The sequence below is a fragment of the Hylobates moloch genome, unplaced genomic scaffold (genome assembly GCF_009828535.3).
Source record: "Hylobates moloch isolate HMO894 unplaced genomic scaffold, HMol_V3 SCAFFOLD_7, whole genome shotgun sequence".
NCBI lineage: Eukaryota > Metazoa > Chordata > Mammalia > Primates > Hylobatidae > Hylobates > Hylobates moloch.
Window position 1 is genome coordinate 91,506,777 of NW_026652282.1, and position 22,070 is coordinate 91,528,846.

Here is a 22,070-nt window from a genome sequence, read left to right on the forward strand (position 1 = left end):
TATTTTCATAAAATATGTGTGCACAGCATTGTGGATCACAATAAGAAGAAGTTTGGAAGCACTCCTTTACATTATGTTTGCAAAACTCTGATTAAAATTTAAAAAAACATAAGGGTCAGGCACTGTGGCTCACATTTGTAATCCCAGCGCTTTGGGTGGCTGAGGTGGGAGGATTGCTTGATGACAGGAGTTCAAGACCAGCCTGGGCAACATAGCGAGTCCCCATCTCTACAAAAAAAAATAATAATAATTAGCTGGGCATGCTGGTGCGTGCTTGTAGTCCCAGCTACTTGGGCGGCTAAAGTGAGAAAGGATCGCTTGAGCCCAGGAGTTCAAGGCTGCAGTGAGCTATGATGAAGCCACTGTACTCCAGCCTGGGTGACAGAGTGAGACCCTATCTCAAGACAAAAATACATAAATAATAAAAAAGAAAGAGTCACAGATTCCTTACACCTAGTAGAATCCTCAACTTCTTGTGATCCATAGCCTCATAGCCCTATAGGAAACTCAGAACCTAGGGCATCATTTAAGAAAATAGAGCTTGGAACAGTAATATCACAACACTAAAGCTAGACATGATGGACCATAAGGACTATCATGTTCCCTATTTCTTCTCTCATTTGTCTTTCCCTTTTTGCAAAAGGCATCATTTTTGAAGTTTTTTTGTTTTTTAATGGGAAGAAGAAACTAAGGCTATGGCTAAGGTTATGAGATTGGCCCATGGTTACAAAGCTAGTGTCAATAAGCCCAGGTCTCCTGACCTCTAGATCTAGAACTTTTTTCACAAAATCTTCAGGGGCAGTCAGTTCTTTAAGGCCCTGAGTATGCTAGTCAATACTTTAAACAACTGACTGATGAATAGTGTCTAGATACAATAATAATTATTATAATAATAGCTAACATAAGCTATTGTTCTAAACACTTTACATTTTAACTCTCACAACAATCCTATTAGGCAGATCCTATTATCCATCAACCCAATTTTTCCAGATGAAGAAATGCAGCTCCAAAATGTTAATTAATTTGCCGAAAGTTACACAACTACAGTGGCAAAGCCAGGAAATAGAGCTCTTAATGCCATTTTATACACACCCTCATATAACTCAAATTAATTTCTCTCTAAAATATTAATTAGCCTAAAAGTAGCAGTTACGATTTGGTAGCACCTACTAACAATCCATGTTTTGTCCCAAAGTATCAGTGTTACAAAGGGGTTTTACTCTATTGACTGGACCAAAGTAACAGTTTGGGATTCAAATACTCTGAACTAATGGATGGGACTATACAAGCCGGTTTAACTGCTTAATGCAATTCCATAAACCTGGAGATGAGTACTTTAAAAATATGTGTTTAAAAGTTTGGTTAATAATCTTCAAACTTAGAGATTTTATCTCAATGCATAATGAAGTACAAATTGGCTTGATAACATGGGTGAATTTATTTCTTAAGATTTGAGTGCAAACTTAAAAACAAGAACAAACAAAGCTTTTCATCAAGAATAAACACAAAATCTAAACAATTCTGCAATCGTGCATTTTAACAGAAAGTACAAATATGAATACAATTTGTAACTGCATTTAAAAATTAAAATATTTCTCTCCAAATCCAAAACACCACACAATCTTTATCTGTTTTCATCTTGTTACCTTAGAAACATTTGTCATATGCTATCAGGAAAATATAGGCAAGAATTACTAATCAGTTATTCATGATCAAAGAAACATGATTCTCCTTAACTGTGACTTTTTGAATCATTTATCTGTATTTCTGAAATATCACACAATTATACCTCTACTCTAGAGAAAAAAAGAATAAATACAAATATCAAGGAGGCAGGAACATTCATGGAATTAAAGCAAAAGTCACAAGTGTTTGACTTAGAAATGTACATATTGTAGTAAATTTTTAAAGTACAACTTTAGTTGATGGCTGACGTGTATGTAATAATTGTGAGCAATTTAAACAGGTATAAAAATGTGAGATCAAAATCTTTAGGCTTAAATACTTGAAAAGTCACTATGGATATGGAAAGATTTGTTTACATAAACACGTATATTTTTAGATGGAAAATCAAGGGGTAGTGGCATCTCCCTGGTCCCTTAACAATATTTGGATTTTTGCAAAGAATTAGCAGCACCCAACCTTAAGTGTTAATTATGTGTTTCTAAAGGACCTATAACAGATCAGTTGGCAGTGTTCTAGCTTTTGGGAGTTGGGGGCAGATTGGGGGTGCAAATATCTGAGATAAGATAGTACATGCACTCACACATTTAAAATCACCATTCTAAATGGGAAAAAAAAAATCACATATTGGAAAAGTCTAAGAAACTCATTCTTAAGGGATAAACAGCAGGGCAGGAATAAAAGCTGAACAGTAGTCTACTTGATAATAATGGTATTTCACTCTTCAAAGGCAAGTTGGGAAGAATGAGAATACTCACATACACAACTTCAGGGAAAACTTGCCTAAAATTTTACCTTGCAAAACACTGAACAGAAATCTTTACAAAAACCTTCATTCTTGTTTATAATACTTGATTTTTCCCTTATTACCACCATATACATAACATTTAAGTATTTTCTTTATAAATATTTTAGAGCAAAAAGAATGTATTTTGTTGCAATGGTGGCCCACATCTGTACAAAACAACATAAGCAACACACACACACACACACACACACACATATATATGCATATATATAAAAAATGATTAAGAAAAAGTGCAAAGAATAACAGTATTAAGATTTTTTGCATTTTACAGTAACTATGGTTCAAGTGTGAATATTTATCAGGGATATATAATCCCAGGTTTTAATTAAAGATTCAAAAAGAAACCACACTCCCAAGTTACTGCACAAACATCAGTCCCTTATCAAGTAACTCTGCCCTTCTCCCAAATCTAGTATTTCCAGTTTCTAAGCTCTTCCCAAACAGGAAAAAATGATAACAGTGTTTTCTTCCCTTTAACTTCCCAAAACTCATCCATGTTAATCACCCGTAAGTTCGAGCAAGATATTGGGGAAGTCATTCATTATAACCCGCTTTGCTAACATTAAAGCAAAATGAAAGGCTTTCTGAAATGCAAACTACTGATCAAGAATCAAATCAGGAACAGCAAACAGACCTTAAATTACAAATGTAATTTAATACATGTACATTTTAAAATCAATCCCTGTTATCAAAGATAAATTCAGAGTTTAAATCTCTTTCCCAGGTTCAGTGCTGTGCAAGGGTTCTAATTCCAAATACTTATGATTTTATCATCTTTTCTAAGAGAAAATGTTTGCCAGTTAACTTTTTACCTTCCTGTCGTTTTGCTCTTGGTCTCAGCTTTTCAGTTTGAATAAACACACAAAGGCAATTTTCAGCATTTCAAAAAATGTACTTTCCTCTTAAGTCATTCAAATAATTACAGTTATTTTTAGATCTCAAAGTTTCAAAAAAGCAGCTCAATTTCCCTTTAAACATATTACTAGATATTTTTTGGTGTTGTATATGTTGTTTTATTCTTATTTTAGGCACTGTAATTATTCACAACATTACAATGACTCTATATCTAACCTATGCAACCATTATAATCTTAATACCTTCTAAGGTATTATTTGATTTTGTGTATTATATTACTATTGAATTTTTCCTTCAAGATAAATGGTTGGAAGAGAATTTTAAAGCCCTGCAGCACTTTTGCTTTGAGTAGTGTTAATACATATTTTCTGTCATGCTTAATATTTAAACTTCTGAAATAGGAAGACAAGAGGCATTGGAAGCTGCAAATTTCCTCAAACTACATTCTACTCCAACTCCAATTTATTTTGTTCAACATTAAATATTTTTCTTTACAAAAACAAGTATATCTTAGGCTAATTTTTAAAAACAGAATTTCTGCTCTATAATAACACAGCTAAAGGGAAATGACTTTTCAATTTCAGCTGCACTAGAACTATGCAAAACTAAGTTAAAGTAAACCGGACAACAATTTTAATAACTTTTGGTTTTGTTTTCTTTTTACTCTATCTTTAGAATGATATACTTTACATTCTAACAGCTCAACAAAGGCTTAAAATTCTAGAAGTTGAAAACCACCAGGCTACCTCCCGCACAACTGTCAATAAGAGAGCAACATTTTATTTGCCCCCATACATTCGTTCAATGTCTTTGAGGTAATGGTTCTTCAGCTCCTTCCTTTTCAGTTTGAAAGCATCAGTTACCAAACCAGTTTCAGGGGTCCATGGCTCTGGGCTTAATCGAACCTTGATTGGAATTTCAAATCGCTCCAATTTCACTGAAATTAGAAGTGAAAGATGGGAGAAAAAGAGAGGGGGGGAAAGAGAGGAGAAAGGAGTGGGGACAGGGAAAGAAGGGGAAGGAGAAGCAATTAATAAAATATGAGTTTTTCACGATTTACCTAGATGATTCGGGTGTTGAATCACCAATCACCACAAACTTATTTAATGGTATACTAGATAGTTTATTAATGCTACCTCTACCTTACAATTTCATTTTATATTTCTCAAAGTATACATAAGTTGTTTCAGTTGGATAGTTTTAGTCTATGTGGTTATTAAAATATACATACATATACATTATTTATACACACACACACACACACACACACACACACACACACATCTTCCTCTTCAGAGACTTTGTATCTGCCTGAGATGGTCTTTCTCAATACAGTTGTGTGTCACTTCCATACTTTATCTATATGTCTGCTCAAACGCCACCTCCCCGGAGAGGACTTCCCTGACCACTCATAACAAAAGAGAAGTCCCTTTGTCTCTCTATATCTTCTTAACACTATGCTTTGTTCAAAGTAGTTATCACCACCCAACATATTATATATTTGTTTTACCATGGAGCTAAAATGCAAGCTCCATAAAAGCAAGGTCTTTGATTTTTTTCACTGCCATCCATACGGTTGAGAGCCCTCCATAAATACATACAAGTTTATTAATTCATTCTACAGAAAAGTCTCTAGACAAATATTCTTTATAAACTTTACTACGTATTCAAATGCAGATTAAAAAGGGGATTGTGAATTTCATATCTTTAAATGGTATAAAAACTGATGCAATGAATATTGTATTTGAGTTAGATAACTTAATACATATTGGAAAAAATATACGGAAGGACATAAAGGTAATTAATACAGTATTAATACTTTTAAATTCCATAAATTATATGCCATCAAGTTATTTATTATGACTACAAGGGTAATTATTTAAATTATGGAGGCCTATTAACAGTAATGTTAATCAACAGATGTTATGTTAATCAACATAAAATGTTATTTTATGTGATTATTTAAAACAGCAATTGCCAAGAAGCAAACATTCGCACATTTTTAAAAACTACTACAAAATAGCCTAGCTGAGTTTAGAAATGATTTGGTTTCAGTGGCAAGCACAAAGAACTCACATTCACCAAAGTTATTTTCTAGTACTAGTCTACGTTTTACGAAAGCCTGATTGAACTAGCGAGTTTCTCACTAAAATGACAGAAAAATATAAAGTTGAGTATGAAAAATTAAATATAAATTAGAACCAACTTCCTAAGAATAATGCCTGAATGGGTCGTAAAGGAACATAAAACTTGCTTGAATTAACCAGGTCTACTCTGTTATTAAAGTACAGCTCAGTTACACAGAGGTTCATAAAATAAGCTTATCTGCTCCCAAGGTCACATTTGGAACTCAAGGAAACAGTTAAATTCTCAGCTACAGATTAGGCCCCCAAATTTTTTATTTCATTTTACTTTTCTTACATACATAGGTCCTAGTCCAGAAACACTGACAAAATTGGGACAAGGCAAACACATTATTTCAGTTGCACACAAGCAAATGAAAGCAGGCTGAAAACAATCTATTTAGTTAAATTCCTACTTTAAAGCCAAAAAAATAAAGACTGCTACAGAAGTTTCATCTTGAAAACTCCTAAACATTATCTAATACCCCAAGCCATAGGAAGCAATGGACTATCACAGTTTCCTGTAAATAGAATAAATTGCCAACAAGTGAGAAAGGTTAGGGGAAGGAAAAACAAACAAAAACGTGGCATTTTTATCTGAATTAACTAGAACATTATGAAATGTGACCTGCAGGTGGCAGCAAATATCGATTTTCATAGCCATTAGTAGTTGCTCAAATCACCCAAAAACAAGTATTTTGCATTCTTATGATACTATGTATACCTCACAATTATACTTAAAATATGAAGAGGCCTGCTATGAAAGATGTATAATTTCTGACAGATTTGCTGAATACAATCAAAACTATTTTACACTTTTTTGCATAAGTCTCTGAAATTATAATTTGCAAAATGTTGGCAAGATAAATCCTTTGTGGCACAAAAGGTTTATGATTTATAAATTTAGCTCATGATTACCATTCATTATCCAGATCATGAGTTACATGCCTCACTCTAAGCACAGGAAAGTTATGAGGACCTAGTGGGTCCTAGGATTTTATTCTGTCTTCTAACAAAGTGGGATACAGTTTGACTTCCCCCATTGTTGCTTCTACACAATTAAATATGCAATGGAAAATTATTCAAGTCACATTCTAATCCATTAATATATTCAGAGGATGAATAAGAATAACTACAGTGCACCTCTGATGATTAGCCTTTTGGTTGAAATACTATATATTTCTCGAAATACTATATTTAAAGAAAATACTATATTTGAAATGCTATACTTAAATACCTAAAGAAAATACTGTATATTTTTGGAAATACTATATTGAAAGCAAATCAGGCTTTGTATCAAAAAAGGTTCTGGGAGCCTGGTGTCATTAATATAAAAGTGTGTTATATCAGTAATATTATAACAAAACCACCTTGAAGAAGGAAATATTATGTCACACTGTTTTTATAGGTATAAAATAAATAAGCTTTTTCAATCTGATTATGTTAACAGGCAATTGTTATTTAAAACTTTACAGTGTCTAGAATTCAGAAAATTATTCTTGGGGAGAAATTAGTTTTCAGATAGAAAAACTATTATTATAAACTATATTTTTAAACCAAAATGTAACCTAAGTAGTTAATATTTTTAATAAATAGAAATAATAGAAGCCCAGTTAGAGAAATAGGTATATTCATGTATCTCTGATAGGAATATAAGCCGGTTCAGTTTTCCTGGGGAGAGGCAGCAATTTGGCAATGAGGAAAAGTCTTTAAAATATATATTCTCTTTGACTCAGAAATTCTGTTTCTAGGAATTCACACTAAGAAAATAATCACATAAGAAAATAATTGAGTATACAAGATTCGTGTTATATTTGTTTACAGTGATGGGGAAGAAGGTGAAACTCACCTAAAAATCTAATAGGGACTTAAATGGCTGTTCATGCACTGGGACTGTTTAGTATTTAAAATGATACTGTAATTTTCTATTTACAGACATAGAAAAACTTCAATTATGTTGACAGGTTAAGTATATATACCAAAATGTAATCTCGCCGGCCAAAGATAAACTACTCTCAAGTGATTTTTACTTCCTTCCTTGTAATATTCTGTTGTCCAATATTTTATAATGAGTATAGATAACCTATAATCAGAAAAATGATATTTTTATTTGTAAGAGAAAAACAATGGGTTAAAATTAGGTTAACAGCTTCCAACAAAACACGAAGAGTATATAGTTTTTCTCTGTTCTACCTAAAAAAGAATTTAAATTGTTTAGAATAATTTAAAAATGAAAAAGGTATTAACCACAAGGCAAAAAGTGAAACAAGAGAAAAAGGGCACTGAATGAGAAAGTGCAACAAAATCTTAGAAGACAAAAAGCAAAGGAATTCGTGGTAATTAATTTAGGGCTGAGGAAGCCAAAGCAACTACCAACAAAAGAGGTTGCCAACAAGCAGCAAACTGCCCTCACAGTAGAGCCCGGGCAAGTGCCCCCTAAGCCTGTGCCTCTGAAGATAGAGATGAGGGGTAAAGCTGGAAACAGCAGCACTGGGCTCCAGCCTGTTTAGAGAATAGTTCTCCCTCACCCTATGCTGCTCTTCTCAAAGCCATTTGTAGGCAGGTCTACTTTTTGGAAAAACTGAAGCAGAGACTCGGGACTCATGGACATTAGGTACAACAGAAGGAGGGAGTAAGGCTGAAAAGAGAAGGATTCAGTGAGGGTGAGATCCACTGCTCTCCCATCCCCCCAGTAACTCCTTTACCTCTTTCAGCTACCAGAATTCTGGCAGTCAGGCTAGTATCGCCCGGGCAAGAGACTGGAGAAATCTCCCTTGGAGAAACAGAATGACTTAAGAGAAAAAGACACTAACATTGGAATGCCTTTTCAGTGAAGCCCAGTAAGCTTTCCAAACAGTTTTTTAGTACCTGGTTCTTAAATATGGACATACAAGGATCAGCAGACACTTGGGACTCAACAACCAAGGCAAGCATAAAGTGCAACTTGGAGGTAAGAGACAATAACAGGAGAAGAAAACTACATAAAAAGGATTCCTTTAAATATCCTCAGAGGAATAAGAGACAATGCATTGACTGCATCCATGAAAGAGCAACAGGGTGCTATTAAAAGGAACACTGAGAGAACAGGAACAAGCTCTTGAAAATTAAAATTCTGATAGTGGAAATTGGAATTCAGTAGACAGAAGAGATGATAAAGTTGAGAGACTCTGCCAGAATATAAAACAAAAAGAGAAATAGAAAATTTTAAAAAGGATAATAAAATTAGAGGATGAAAGCTGAAGTCCAACAGCCATATTAAAGTAGTCCCAGAAACAGACACACAGGGTGGGGGGAATTATGGGGAAAAAAAGTAAATGAACAAACAAAAGATAAATTAACATTTCCCAGAACTGAAGGGCAGAGATCTCCATACTGAAAGGGCCCACAACAAGTATGCACAATGATAAATGATCAAAGACCCACACTAAGATACATCATTATGAACTATCAAAACACCAGAAATTAACATAATGACTCTGAAAGCTAGGAGAGATAAAATAGAGCATACACAAAGGAATGGGAATCAGGATGCAACACTGGAGTTGGAAGACAACAAAGCCAAGTCTGCAAAGTGTTCAGGAAAAATGATTTAGAATTTATCACTCTAAAATACGCCAAGACACATCTCAAGGGTGAGGACAGAATAAAAACATATTCAGACACGCAAGCACCGTCTCAAAAATTTACCTCCCATGCACCTTTCTCAGGAAGCTGCCGAAGGACGTGCTCTACCCAAACCGGCGAGTAAACCAGGAAAAAGACAGATATGAGATCCAGCAAACAGGATCCAACATAGGAGAGAAGCAAAGGAAATTCCCAGGATGATAGTAAAGGGAAGCCTTGGGGAGCAAATAGTCTACATTTCAGCACAAGGATAAAGGGCTCTAAGAAGTATGTCTCCGAGAACAAAAATACAGACATGCTATCCTTTCCTGTATTAGGGAGAATTTTTACAATTTTATCAGAGTTTAGAGGAAGAGTTAAGAATAGGTATACAAAAAACTAATGAAGAGAGGAAATTTTAAGATCCAGGGAAACACAAAAAATTGTCCAAGAAAGGAAATATAATCATAAAACACTATGTAGTTCAGCTGTGAATATTTTCATAGTCATAACGGAAACCTGGGTATAAAATGCAAATTGTACTATCTATTGGAAAAGAAAAAGTGTGGTGGGGAAGGCGAGGAGAATGGTTATAAGAAAGCTAAATCATCTTCTATGGTTAGAGGTCCATAAAAGTCCATAACATCACAAATGAAAAATTCAAGAAGGAGCAATATAACCATTTTCTTTAGAAAAATTGAGACGAATGCCAGAAACTTTAAAAAAACAACTAAAGTTGAAGACAGATGAGACTTGGGGAAAAGAGGGATACAATATGGGCTGCTTTTTGTTGCAAGTCCATAATACTGACATTTTTTAAACTATATATACTTGTTATATTGATAAAATTTAAACTTAAAAAAAGGTTGTAAAATCAGCCACCCACATGGAATCCCTTGTTGGGAAAAAAGAAAAAAAGCCTACTATTGAACTTGAGTATTAATTTTTAATCTCTTTAATTTTCCAATCAATGTTCCAATAAGCTTTGTCAGTCCTTTCTGCTAATGTAAAACTGTGATTACTCTCTTTCCTGAAACTCTCTTAGCAGTGGTCTGCATGGGCATTGCTCTCCTGGCATCTTGCCAATCATGCTTCCCACATACATCTCTTTCTTCATCCATTCCTTATATGCTGGTGTTATCCAGAGACCCATCCACAGCCTCCTGTTCTCCCTTTACAATCTCACCCAAGGTTGGCCCATCTACTTTCATGGTTTCAATTATCCCCGAGTAGAGTCCAGGCCTTTCCCAATAAGATTTGGACTATACACAACCGCCTGCTGGACATTTTAACTTTGATTATCCAAAACGTGTTTTTTTGTTTGTTTTATACTTTAAGTTCTAGGGTACATGTGCACAACGTGCAGGTTTGTTACATATGTATACATGTGCCATGTTGGTGTGCTGCACCCATTAACTCATCATGTACATTAGGTATATCTCCTAATGCTATCCCTCCCCCCTCCCCCCACCCCACGACAGGCCCCAGTGTGTGATGTTCCCCTTCCTGTGCCCAACTGTTCTCATTGTTCAATTCCCACCTATGAGTGAGAACATGCGGTGTTTGGTTTTCTGTCCTTGAGATAGTTTGCTGAGAATAATGGTTTCCAGCTTCATCCATGTCCCCACAAAGGACATGAATTCATCCTTTTTTATGGCTGCATAGTATTCCATGGTGTGTATGTGCCACATTTTCTTAATCTGGTCTATTATTGATGGACATTTGGGTTGGTTCCAAGTCTTTGCTCTTGTGAATACTGCCGCAATAAACATACGTGTGCATGTGTCTTTATAGCAGCATGATTTATAATCCTTTGGGTATACACCCAGCAATGGGATGGCTGGGTCAAATGGTATTTCTACTTCTAGATCCTTGAGGAATCGCCACACTGTCTTCCACAATGGTTGAACTAGTTCACAGTCCCACCAACAGTGTAAAAGTGTTCCTATTTCTCCACATCCTCTCCAGCACCTGTTGTTTCCTGACTTTTTAATGATGGCCATTCTAACTGGTGTGAGATGGTACCTCACTGTGGTTTTGATTTGCATTTCTCTGATGGCCAGTGATGATGAGCATTTTTTCATGTGTCTGTTGGCTGCATAAATGTCTTCTTTTGAGAAGTGTCTGTTCATATCCTTTGCCCACTTCTTGATGGGGTTGTCAAAACGTGTTTCAAACTACATGTGTCCCATACTGACCTCATCATCTTCTTGTATATGCCAGCTCTTCCTCTTGTATTTTCTAGCTCAATCAGTAGTAGTATTTACCTTGTCGCTTCAGCTACAAATCTGGGGGCTATCCTAGACTCCTCTTTTCCCTTATCTATGTTATCCAATTAATCACTGAAGTGTGCCAATTTTGCTTCATAAACGTTTCCTGATTCCCTGCTTCAGGCCCTCATTACTCACTACCCCCAGTCTAGGTATCTCCTACAGTCTTCTTCAACTGGCCTTCTGCCTCAGTCCAGTCCCCTTCAAATTCATCTTCAGCATGGCCTCCAGAGTGACTGCATCTCTCCAAAATGCAAACCTGACCACATCACTAACCTAGTAACACCTGCCAATGGCTCCTCACTGTCTACAGGATTACATCCAAATTTCTGAACACAGCATAGAAGGTACTACACAACTTGGCCGCTGCTAACCTCTACAGCCTTACCTCATACTTTGCACTGTACGGGTAACACCAGACTCCTTGTAGTTCCCCGCACACGTCATCCTTTTCATACCTATTTGCCTTTCTCATATTGCTTCTTGGCCTAGAATGCCCAACTTAGTTAACTTCTAATTAACCCTTAAGAATGAGCTTAAGTGACATCTCTTCCATGTCCTCCCAAGTAGGTTAGGTACCCTCATCTGTGGTACCATGATTCTCTGTTCATCTCTCTATTGCTGTTAAGATTGTTGTCTCTCTCATGTGCCCCTCTCACCTGATAATGAACTACATGAGAGCAAGAAATGAGTCTTACTACTTTCTGTATTCCTAGTGTGTAACACAATTCCTGGCATATACTATATAAGCAGATTTTCTCCAATTGGTTATTAATGTACCATCTGAGATAGTCCATTTACAGAGCCAAAGTATACACACAAAGCATAATCATGGTTATAACACTATTTACTAAACTTAGAGTTACTAATTTCTGCTTTACAGACACAAAGTAGATTTATATAACAGATCTACCCAAAGATGGACCATTCCAAACACAGGCTAGATGACCACTTTGGGAAAGATGTTGAAACATGCAATAAAGAACTAGATAGGTTATTCTACTATATGACATTGAAGGATCCTTCCAACATGAAAATCCATTATACATATTTAAGAAATAGGTTTCTTAAAATCCTATATTTTATTGTTAAAGCAAACGTCCTGAAGAGCCTAACGCAAAAGACATCATTAGATGACTTTTAGGGACTATACCAGTCTAGCAATTTCCTACTTACTGGCATTTGCAGCTTCTCGAATTTCTTTCAGTATTTCAGCTTCCATAGCAGGATTATTGCAGATATCAACCCAAGTTCCTTCTACCCCTTTCTGTTGTGCCAAAAGTGTCAACCTTTTCTGGTTAGGAACCACAAAACTGATCACATAGGACTGATCACTAAAAAATGGAAAATAAAATAGAAATGAAAACATTGAGAAAAGTTATTCATAAACTAGTCAATGAAACAGTACAGTACAGATAATTCCAAATATATATTTCTCTTATTTATTAAAGTTTCATTAGGAAATAATAAAACCCATAGTACCAGCATAAAGAAGGACATATAGACCAATGGAATAGAGAAACTAGAAGTAAACCCTTGTATCTATGGAGAAATGATCTTTGACAAGGGTGTTAAGACCACTCAATGAGGAAAGGACAGTCTCGTCAACAAATGGTACTAGGAAAACTGGATATCCACATGCAATGAATGAAGGTGGACCTTTACCTTACAACATATACAAAAATTAGCTCAAAATGGATCAAAAATCTAAACATTGAAGAGCTATTAAGTCGGTGCAAAAGTAATTAATGGCAAAAACCGAAATTACTTTTGCACCAATCTAATAAAACTATAAAACTGCTAGAAAAAAAAAAAAACAGAAGAAACACTTTATGAGAATAGATTTGGCAATATTTCTTGGACGTGACACCAAAAGCAAAGGCAACAAAAGTAAAAAACAGATAACTGGGACTACATCAAAATTAAAAACTTGTGTGTATCAAAAGACTCAATCGGCAGAGTAAAAAGGCAATCTATGGAACAGAATATATAATTTCCACAACTCAATAACAAAAAACCAAATAGCTCAATTAAATAATGAACAAAGAACTTGAATAGACATTTCTCCAGCGATAATATATGAATGGCCAACAATCATAGGAAAAGGTGCTCAGTGGCACTAATCATTAGGAAAATACAAATCAAAACCAAAACAAAATATCCCCTCACATCCATGAGGATGACTATTATATAAAACAAACAAGCGCTAGTGAAGAAGTGGAGGAACTAGAATGTTTGTGTACTGTTGTAGGAATGTAAAAATGGTGCTGTTGCTATGGAAAACAGTATTGCAGTTCCTTAAAAAATTAAAAATAGAACTGTCATATGATCCAGCAATTCCAAATCTAGGTATCTATCCACATAATTGAAAGCAGGATCTCAAAGAGATATATGCATACCCATTTTCCTAGGAGCATTATTCACAACAGCCAAGAGGAGGAAGCAACCAAAATGTGCACTGACAACGAATATATAAACAAAATACATTATATGGATACAATGGGATATTGTTAAGCCTTCAAAATGAAGGAAATTCTGACATATGCTACAACATGGATAATCCTTGAGGACATTATACTAAGGGAATTAAGCCAATCACAAAAAGGCAAAAACTATATAATTCTACTTATGTGAGATTTCTAGAGAAGTCAAATTCATAGAAACAGAAAGTAGAATAGTGGTTCCCAGGGGAAGGAGGAAGGAGGAATAGGAGTTGTTGTTTAATGGGTATAGAGTTTCCATTTTGCAAGAAAAAAAGGTCTGGAGATTGACTGCACACCAATGTAAATATACACAACACTACTGAACTGTACATTTAGAAATGGTTAAGATGGTAAATCTTACGTTATATGCTTTTTACCACAATTACAATTTTTTAAAAAGAATAAAACCCATAAAAATAAGACATATCAACATATAAAGAAAATGGCTCAGTCTCTTAGGCTTTTGATTTAGAAAAACTTGGGTTCAAAATTCATCTCAACATGTAGTAGTTGTGTTACATTTTTGGGAAAATTACTTATGCTAAGTCTCAGTTGTCATGGATGTTAAATGAAATAACTTGTCGCATAGCTAAGTATTTAGCAAGATGCAGGTGTCCAATAAATAGTTAACACGTCTGAGTTATCTAAAATGATCTTCAAGCTGTTGAATTCACTAACTTTCATAAATGTACAATTCCCCAGATCTGATGAAAATTTTAAGAGAAGTCTATGTTATCCTTATGATAATATGTAATCACATTATTTTCTAAATATCTTTTGACTTATGAAACAAAAAATACAACTTTGGAAAGTTACCTTTTGGCAAAAGCACAGATGTTGTCAATAAGTGGACAATTCTTCAGCGCAGCTTCTACTTTCCCAAGAGATACATATTCTCCTGCTTGTAACTTCACTAGATCTTTCTTACGATCTGTAAGTCATAAAGAATGTTAAGTCATCCATAGTCTGTTTAACTAAGGTATATGCAATTCTGACTGTCTTCTTTCAATATCATTGCCTTAATCATTATTTACAAAACTACTTCTTCTAAAATTATTATTAGGTTGGTGCAAAAGTAATTGTGGTTTTTGCCATTACTTTTAAAATGGCAAAAACTGCATATATATAATGCTTGCCCATACACAACAGTTAAAAAGAAAATGCCTAGTTAAATAAGTATTGGCTAAAAGTTACACCTTATACCCAAAGCTTAAGCATCTTATTATAATCTTAAATATTATAATCAATTTAATAGAGGGAACTAGGACTTTGGAACATTCGATTTGAATGGTAACTCTGCCTGGTACTAGCTAAGTGATCCTGGGCATGTCAGTTAACCTCCTAATCCTCAAGTTTTATCAGGATAACGATGCCTACCTCATACAGACATATCCCACAATGTCTGGCATATAGAACACATTTAACATATGTTAATTCTCCTTTTCCACTTTTGATATTATCTTGTTAAAATGACAGTTCTCTAAGAAAGTGCTAGCACAGGATGGCACAGCTTGAATAATCATCACATGGCCTTGGAACCTTCATATGAGGGCTAATTTGCCTACCCGTAGCCTGGGAACCCACTCTACAGAAATAACCTTTGATTCCAGTGCAATTAAGGAACAAGGGGGAAAAAAGCTTATTGTTTCTCAACTGAACCACGGTTCCTGGTTCAAATTTCTAGATGAAGAACCAATTTTCCCAGGAAATCTCTAACTATATTCAGGTCAGATATCATGAGGTCCAGCGACGGATTGAAATCAGTCACTAGATATAGGTGAGGAAACTCTATGTCTTAAAAAAGACTTGCTGAGGGGTCCTCATCAGCAAGTTTTAACTTTTGCCTCATCCAATTGAATAGCACAAGGGCCCATTTTGGAGTCATTTTTTGAACATAAAGGTCCACTTCAGTAGACTCAATGACGACAATGCCAAAGTAACTGACATTCTCAGAACCAACCAGTGCTAAGGATTGATATTAATTTTCTAAGGTTCAGGCCTCGTTAGACCCATATAAATAGCCAACAGTAAAAAAAAAAATATATGTGCCCATGCTGCCCCTTGGGTGGAGAGGTAAACAGTGAGGAAGGCCTAGCATAGAGTATGTTATAGGAAATAGTTATATAAAATCACATGTGGTTGACCAAGAAAGACGTCCTCTGAGCTCTTTTTGTTTTCTCATTACCAATTTGCTATTTCCCTGCCCATTCTCTCTACACTCAATGCTGCTGTTGCTAGTGCTGCTAGTACTTACACTAAGGTTCAGGCTCTGTTTAGAATATTTTACATATATCAACTCATTTAATCTTAACAACAGCCCTATGAGGTTGGTATTGTTGATGGAGAAGCTCATACATAAGTTAAATAACTTGTCCAGAGTTTGAACTAATGGAACCATCAACTTTATTAATGACTGATCAATATTACCTTTCATATATACTGAAGTTATAAAAACTAAAGAAAACCATAAAAAGAAAACATTCTGACCTATAATCTGTAAACATCCATCGGGATGGAATTCTCCAATATCACCAGTGCAAAACCACCTTTGTCCATTTTCATCCACAGAATAATCTTCTGCTGTTTTCTCTTCATTTTTAAAATATCCCATGGAGATGTTCTGTCCACCAATTACGATTTCACCTCTGGGGTTTGGCTTGTCATTAATTGTATAACCGCCTGGAAATCATAAAAGTAAATTAGTTATTGTTCTACAACAAATTTCATTAATTCTTAAAGTTTATATGTATGTTAGTATTTTTCTGCTGATCAAATTTTATATCACTTTATGAGAGAACATTAGTTTATATTTACTAAAATTTACATGAGGATACTGGGTGACTGTGATTTTAAAAACACCAAGAAAGGCTCAATGATAATCACCACCAACAATCATCCATCTCAAACCTTCCCATACTACAACATTTCACACTTAGAACACCATTAGAGCTTAGTGTTCAGAGTTCTGTTAAGATAAAATCACCCCCAGGAAGAGTAACACTTGAAGCTGTTATAAGTAAATTACTGACATACTGATATCAATGCATTTCAAATTTTTTCTAAGGAGGTTTTAACCAAAAAGAACGTGCAATAAGTACCCAAAAATGGTAGCACCATAAAGTGAGAGGGAAAGGGGGGGGACTATGGGAAACAGGAAGAAAATTGTATTAATTTTGCCTGTGGCCAGTCATGACTTTAGAAGTTCAAACGCTAAACTAATTGACAATAACTACTAATATATTTTATCACTACTCATTACCTCTGTATTACTGAAGGAAGCTTACTTTAAGGAAAATATACAAAAATCTAAATTTGCAAAATAAGATACAGATTAGATTTTGTGTCATAAAAGGATTAAAATCAGGGTTCCTTTCAGCTGTTAGCTGCTCTGATAAACTTAAAAATATTCAAAATTTCAACATGATAAAACCCATTGTATGTTAAAAAAAAACTGAGATCATTCATACAGTATAAAGCCAAAGAGTCTTCACAGCAAGGAAAACTCCAAATACATGTTCAACAAGGGACCTACTCCCCAAAACTGACATTAGGGCCCAGTACCAGGAAATCAGAAAATAAAAACTATAGTAAAACTTGGTAAGGAGATTTCTGCCTTTAAACATTTCTCTGATTCCACTGCCTAACAAATAAAAACTTACCTAATAAAATAATTCTGATGTTGATGTCCAAAACACATACACACATACTATTTTCTTCAGATTTTCACGGTAAAATTGGAATGCCACTACCATGGAAGAAGGGAAGACTAAGTCCCAAGGTGTAAAACTCTTGGGAATGCAACTGGCTTTTTAAAATGTGTTTTTAAAAAAGAAATAGTCATTTGCTCATAGAGCACTGACAATAACACACATAATAAAAAATGCTTTAGAAACTTTATGTTAGATAAAAACGCATTCATTTTCTTAGGGTTTGGACAACCTAAGGGTTGCGTCCTACAAGGTAACTTGTACTTTAAATTTTTAGTCCATGGTTCCATCCTAAGGTAAATATTCTTTTTTAAAATCTTAAGCATTTTAATTATTCTTCCTTTATCTGACATGGCTAGGCTGTTAATTATTTGTTTTATTTAACAATCTACTTTATTGTAGTTACTGTGTATGTTTAGTATCTTTCATTAAGAAGACTGGTTGATATTTGCCTTCTGCTAATTTATAGAAAGGATGACCATCAATGTCTCTAGGTTTCTTCTAAGTGGCTTGTCTCTGCAGGTACATATAAAAATTCAACTATACAAATAGCTGGACAGTTGAGTCTCAACTATGAAAATCTTTTCTGGGGTCAAGATCTAAGAAGTTGGTGTGTGTATGTGTGCAACCCATCATTCTATCCCCTAAAAATCTGGGGTTTCTTTCTCAGCCCAAATATTCTCACTAGTAAAGTCAAGTTTCAAGGATCCTCACCTTCTCCAAACCCAGAAAGCTCCAGTAAGAGTTTTTTTTCTCTTTACCTTCAAGTATTGTCAAGTTCAGAATCATTAATCCTAGATTCTAGAGATTTTATTTACCTCTTGGGAACCTAAAGATATCACTGAGGAAAAAAGAATGCATGGGGACAGGCAACAGCAAAACAGCAGAGAATTATTTGCTTCCCCAGACTTTAAAGAAATGAAAGTCATAAAGCTGACAGTAGTTTTCAGCACATCTTGAATCACTAGAGCTTTTCATAAAATTCTTACCTTCTTGCCAGTCTTTTAGCTTAATTTCACAGCAAATAAGAGGGGCTCCAACTCTGCCAGTAGTATAGTCAGTTACTGTGAGGGAAAAAGTAACAGAGATATTAGCATACCACATTCCAGATTTGTACCAATGTACTGGGAATATTAGAGTTAGAGCCAGAGTCAGAAAAATGACAAAAGAAGGAGTGCAAAGTGTGATCATTTTTCAGTATTTCAACTCATTTTCAATAGTGCAATGGATTCCATTGTTGTTACATCATTTTTGCTTTTCATGGCTATATTTTATGTAATTAAGTACAAAAATATCTGTTAAAGGAGGAGAGATGGCTCCACCGTTATCTACCTAAGATTGTCATAAGATAGATTTTGATTGGAATTCCTGTTCTACCACTCATTGGCTGTGTAACATGGACAAGTAACTTAGCCTCTCTAAGCCTCCATTTCCTCATCTATGAAATGGAGATAGTAACAAAAGCTACTTCATACAGGGATATGCTGTGAGGATTAAATGAGATGATACATGGACAATGCTTAACACTTCTTGGCACAAGCTAAGCCTTCAAAAGATGTTAGCTGCTGTTGTCAAACATCATCATGATGATGATATCCCTTTGCAATTTGTGATTATTGCTAGCAATAAACAAATATTTATGGACAGCCTATTATGTAAACAGCATATTAACTATTGTGAAGAAAACACATGAGAGATAAGGAGACTCTGCACTCAATGACCTTACAAATGAACTGGGAAGAAATGCATGTGAAACAATTCAGAGAACATTTAAATACTAAACTGCATGGCACTGAAGGTAAGCACAATAGTAGCTTAGAGACTCAAAAATGAATGTAAAATGAAGTAGTTGGGAAAGACATTATTGAAAAGTGGGCATTAAAAGATGGTTGTGATCAATTAGCAAAAAGGACATTCCAAGAGAAGGGAAAAGAAAATACAGAGAGGTGAGACCAAGAATGCCTTTATGAGAAACAGTAAGAAGATTGGCGGGTCTGGAGAGAACAGCCAGGCATATGTATATGTGGGGAATAATGGAAAATGATGTTGGATAAGTACACTAGCATCAGATTAAAGATGTCAAAGCTAGGTAAAGAGGTGTTTAGATTTGATACATGAGGTATCAAGCAGTGGGTGAGGTGGATGTATCTAATAGAAGGATACAGGATAAACTAGAAGTGATGTAATGTAGGCAGACACAGCTGTTAAAAGGCTATTAGGTCAGGCCAGGTGCAGTGGCTCACGCCTGTAATCCTAATACTCTGGGAAGCTGAGGTGGGTGGATCACCTGAGGTCAGGAGTTCGAGACCAGCCTGGCCAACATGGTGAAACCCCCGCCTCTACTAAAAATACAAAAATTAGTCAGGTGTGGTGGTGCACACCTGTAGTCCCAGCTACTCAGGAGGCTAAGGGAAGAAAATTGCTTGAACCTGGGAGGCGGAGGTTGCAGTGAGCTGAGATTGTGCCACTGCACTCCAGCCTGGGCAACAGAGCAAGACTGTCTCAAAAAAAAAAAGGTTGTTAGGTCAGAGCAGAATGGAGCAATAAAAAGTTGGACGACAAAGGTGGTATGGAGGGAAAGGAGAAACCTAATGAAGGAATGATCTGATGACATTTAAAGATATTTTAAAATAAACACTCAGATGACTTCAAAGCTGATACCTGGAATGACTTTAAGGATGGTATTACCATTGACACAAACAAATAATTTGTCAATAGAGAGACAGTTTAGAATAATGGCATTGATTTAGGACACAATGACTTTAAAGCGAAAATAAAATTATCCAAAAAAACAATTCCTATACCCCAGTGTTTCTCAACCTAAAGTGATTTTGCCCCCCAGGGGATATCTGGTAATGTTTGGGGATATGTTTCATTGTCACAGCTAGGGTGAGCCCATAAACATCTGCTTTGGCAACTAAATATCCTGCAATGCATACAACAGCCCTCAACAACAAAGAATTATCAGATTCAAAATTTGAACAGTGTCAGGGTTGGGAAACCTCGCTTTAGGCTGTTGAAAATAACAAAAGGGAAAGCAAAGAAGAAGTCAGGACAGGAACACAGATTTAAGAGGGAGCATAAAAGTGATACTTCATTTTTAACAGTACAGTTCTCCAAAGAAGTGATCATTTAGAGAAAGAAGATTAAAGGACTAGGGTGACAGGATTTTGAGGACTGACTGTGTGGCATAAATATTTATAAGGCGACCGGGCGTGGTGGCTCACCGCCTGTAATCCCAGCACTTTGGGAGGCCGAGGTGGGCAGATCACCTGAGGTCAGGAGTTCAAGACCAGCCTGACCAACATGGAGAAACCCTATCTCTACTAAAAATACAAAAATTAGCCGGGCATGGTGGCACACGCCTGTAATCCCAGCTACTTGGGAGGCTGAGGCAGGAGAATTGTTTGAACCCAGGAGGTGGAGGTTGCAGTGAGCTGAGATTATGCTATTGCACTCCAGCCTGGGCAACAAGAGTGAAACTCCATCTCAAAAAAAAAAAAATTATAAGGCTTAAAATTAAAGGGTCCACATGATACTTAATTAAGAATTCATAAACTAAAACTACACTGATTTGCAATGAATCTGATATTAGTTAAGAGGTATTTTAAAGTTGCAACGAATCTGATATTGGTTAAGAGGTATTTTAAAGTTACCATGGTTTCCAAAGGTAATGCAAATATATTTCATTAGTGGCAGCTGATACAGAATATTTACCACATTAATAATGCTTACCTTCAGTAACTGTCCCAGCACCACATGATTCTGTCAGTCCATAACCCTGGCCAATTGGGCAGCAGAAGCAGACATTCATGAATCGGTGTGTCTGAGGAGATAGCGGGGCCCCTCCAGACAGCATCATGCGGACATTCCCTCCCAGCAGAGCCTTCACCTTTTTAAACAGTAACCTTAATAAAGGAAGGATAAATGATTTTAATGTATGCATACATTATTCTTGGCAACACACTAATTTATAAGCTCTGGGAAAGATTCCTCAACTGGTTGAACATCTCAATGTCAGAATCACAGTGAGAATGAGAGGTTAACAAGGCAACAACTAGTAACGCCTTGAAAAAATGCCAGAAAAAACTCTTTAAAAATGAAGAAAGATAATGTGTAGTATCGGGAAACTATGCTGACACAAGTAAATGAAAGAAAACAGGTGTCAGAGGAAAAAAATTTTTAATTATCTTTGGAACATTTAATCACCTATCTTATCTCACTTCCAATAAAAAATGCTTCCCCATCCCCACTCCTCAGCATCACATTTAAAATAACAGTTATATTCATATACTTACTACACGATTTTATGAATACAATAAATCAGAAAACTTCATGCAATGAAGATCACTTTTTTTAGTTAGAAATGACATTTTTTAAGCTCAAGTGTCTTGATTCAAAAGTCTATTTTAGTTTTTCTTCGAGACTAAATTTTATAAATAAATCTTAAATATATACTCAATTATTAAAATTTGTTAAATTGCCAAGATCAGAGTTCTCTGCTTGCTGTATAAACAATAAGACTTAGAATAAAAGAG

General features: G+C 35.4%; 1 protein-coding gene across 1 annotated transcript in view; it reads right to left on the minus strand.

The window, feature by feature from the left end:
- Window positions 1–1,422: 1,422 nt before the first annotated feature.
- The window catches only part of ACSL4 (acyl-CoA synthetase long chain family member 4), an 82,035-nt gene continuing 61,387 nt past the window's right edge, over window positions 1,423–22,070 (minus strand). Inside the window, exons 9-14 of the mRNA XM_058441341.1 lie at window positions 21,268–21,440; window positions 18,522–18,596; window positions 16,313–16,504; window positions 14,642–14,756; window positions 12,519–12,676; window positions 1,423–4,283 (exon numbers count right to left, since the gene is read on the minus strand). Of these exons, the coding sequence (XP_058297324.1) occupies window positions 4,126–4,283; window positions 12,519–12,676; window positions 14,642–14,756; window positions 16,313–16,504; window positions 18,522–18,596; window positions 21,268–21,440 (871 nt within the window). The 3' untranslated portion in view covers window positions 1,423–4,125. The remainder of the gene's footprint in view (window positions 4,284–12,518; window positions 12,677–14,641; window positions 14,757–16,312; window positions 16,505–18,521; window positions 18,597–21,267; window positions 21,441–22,070) is intronic.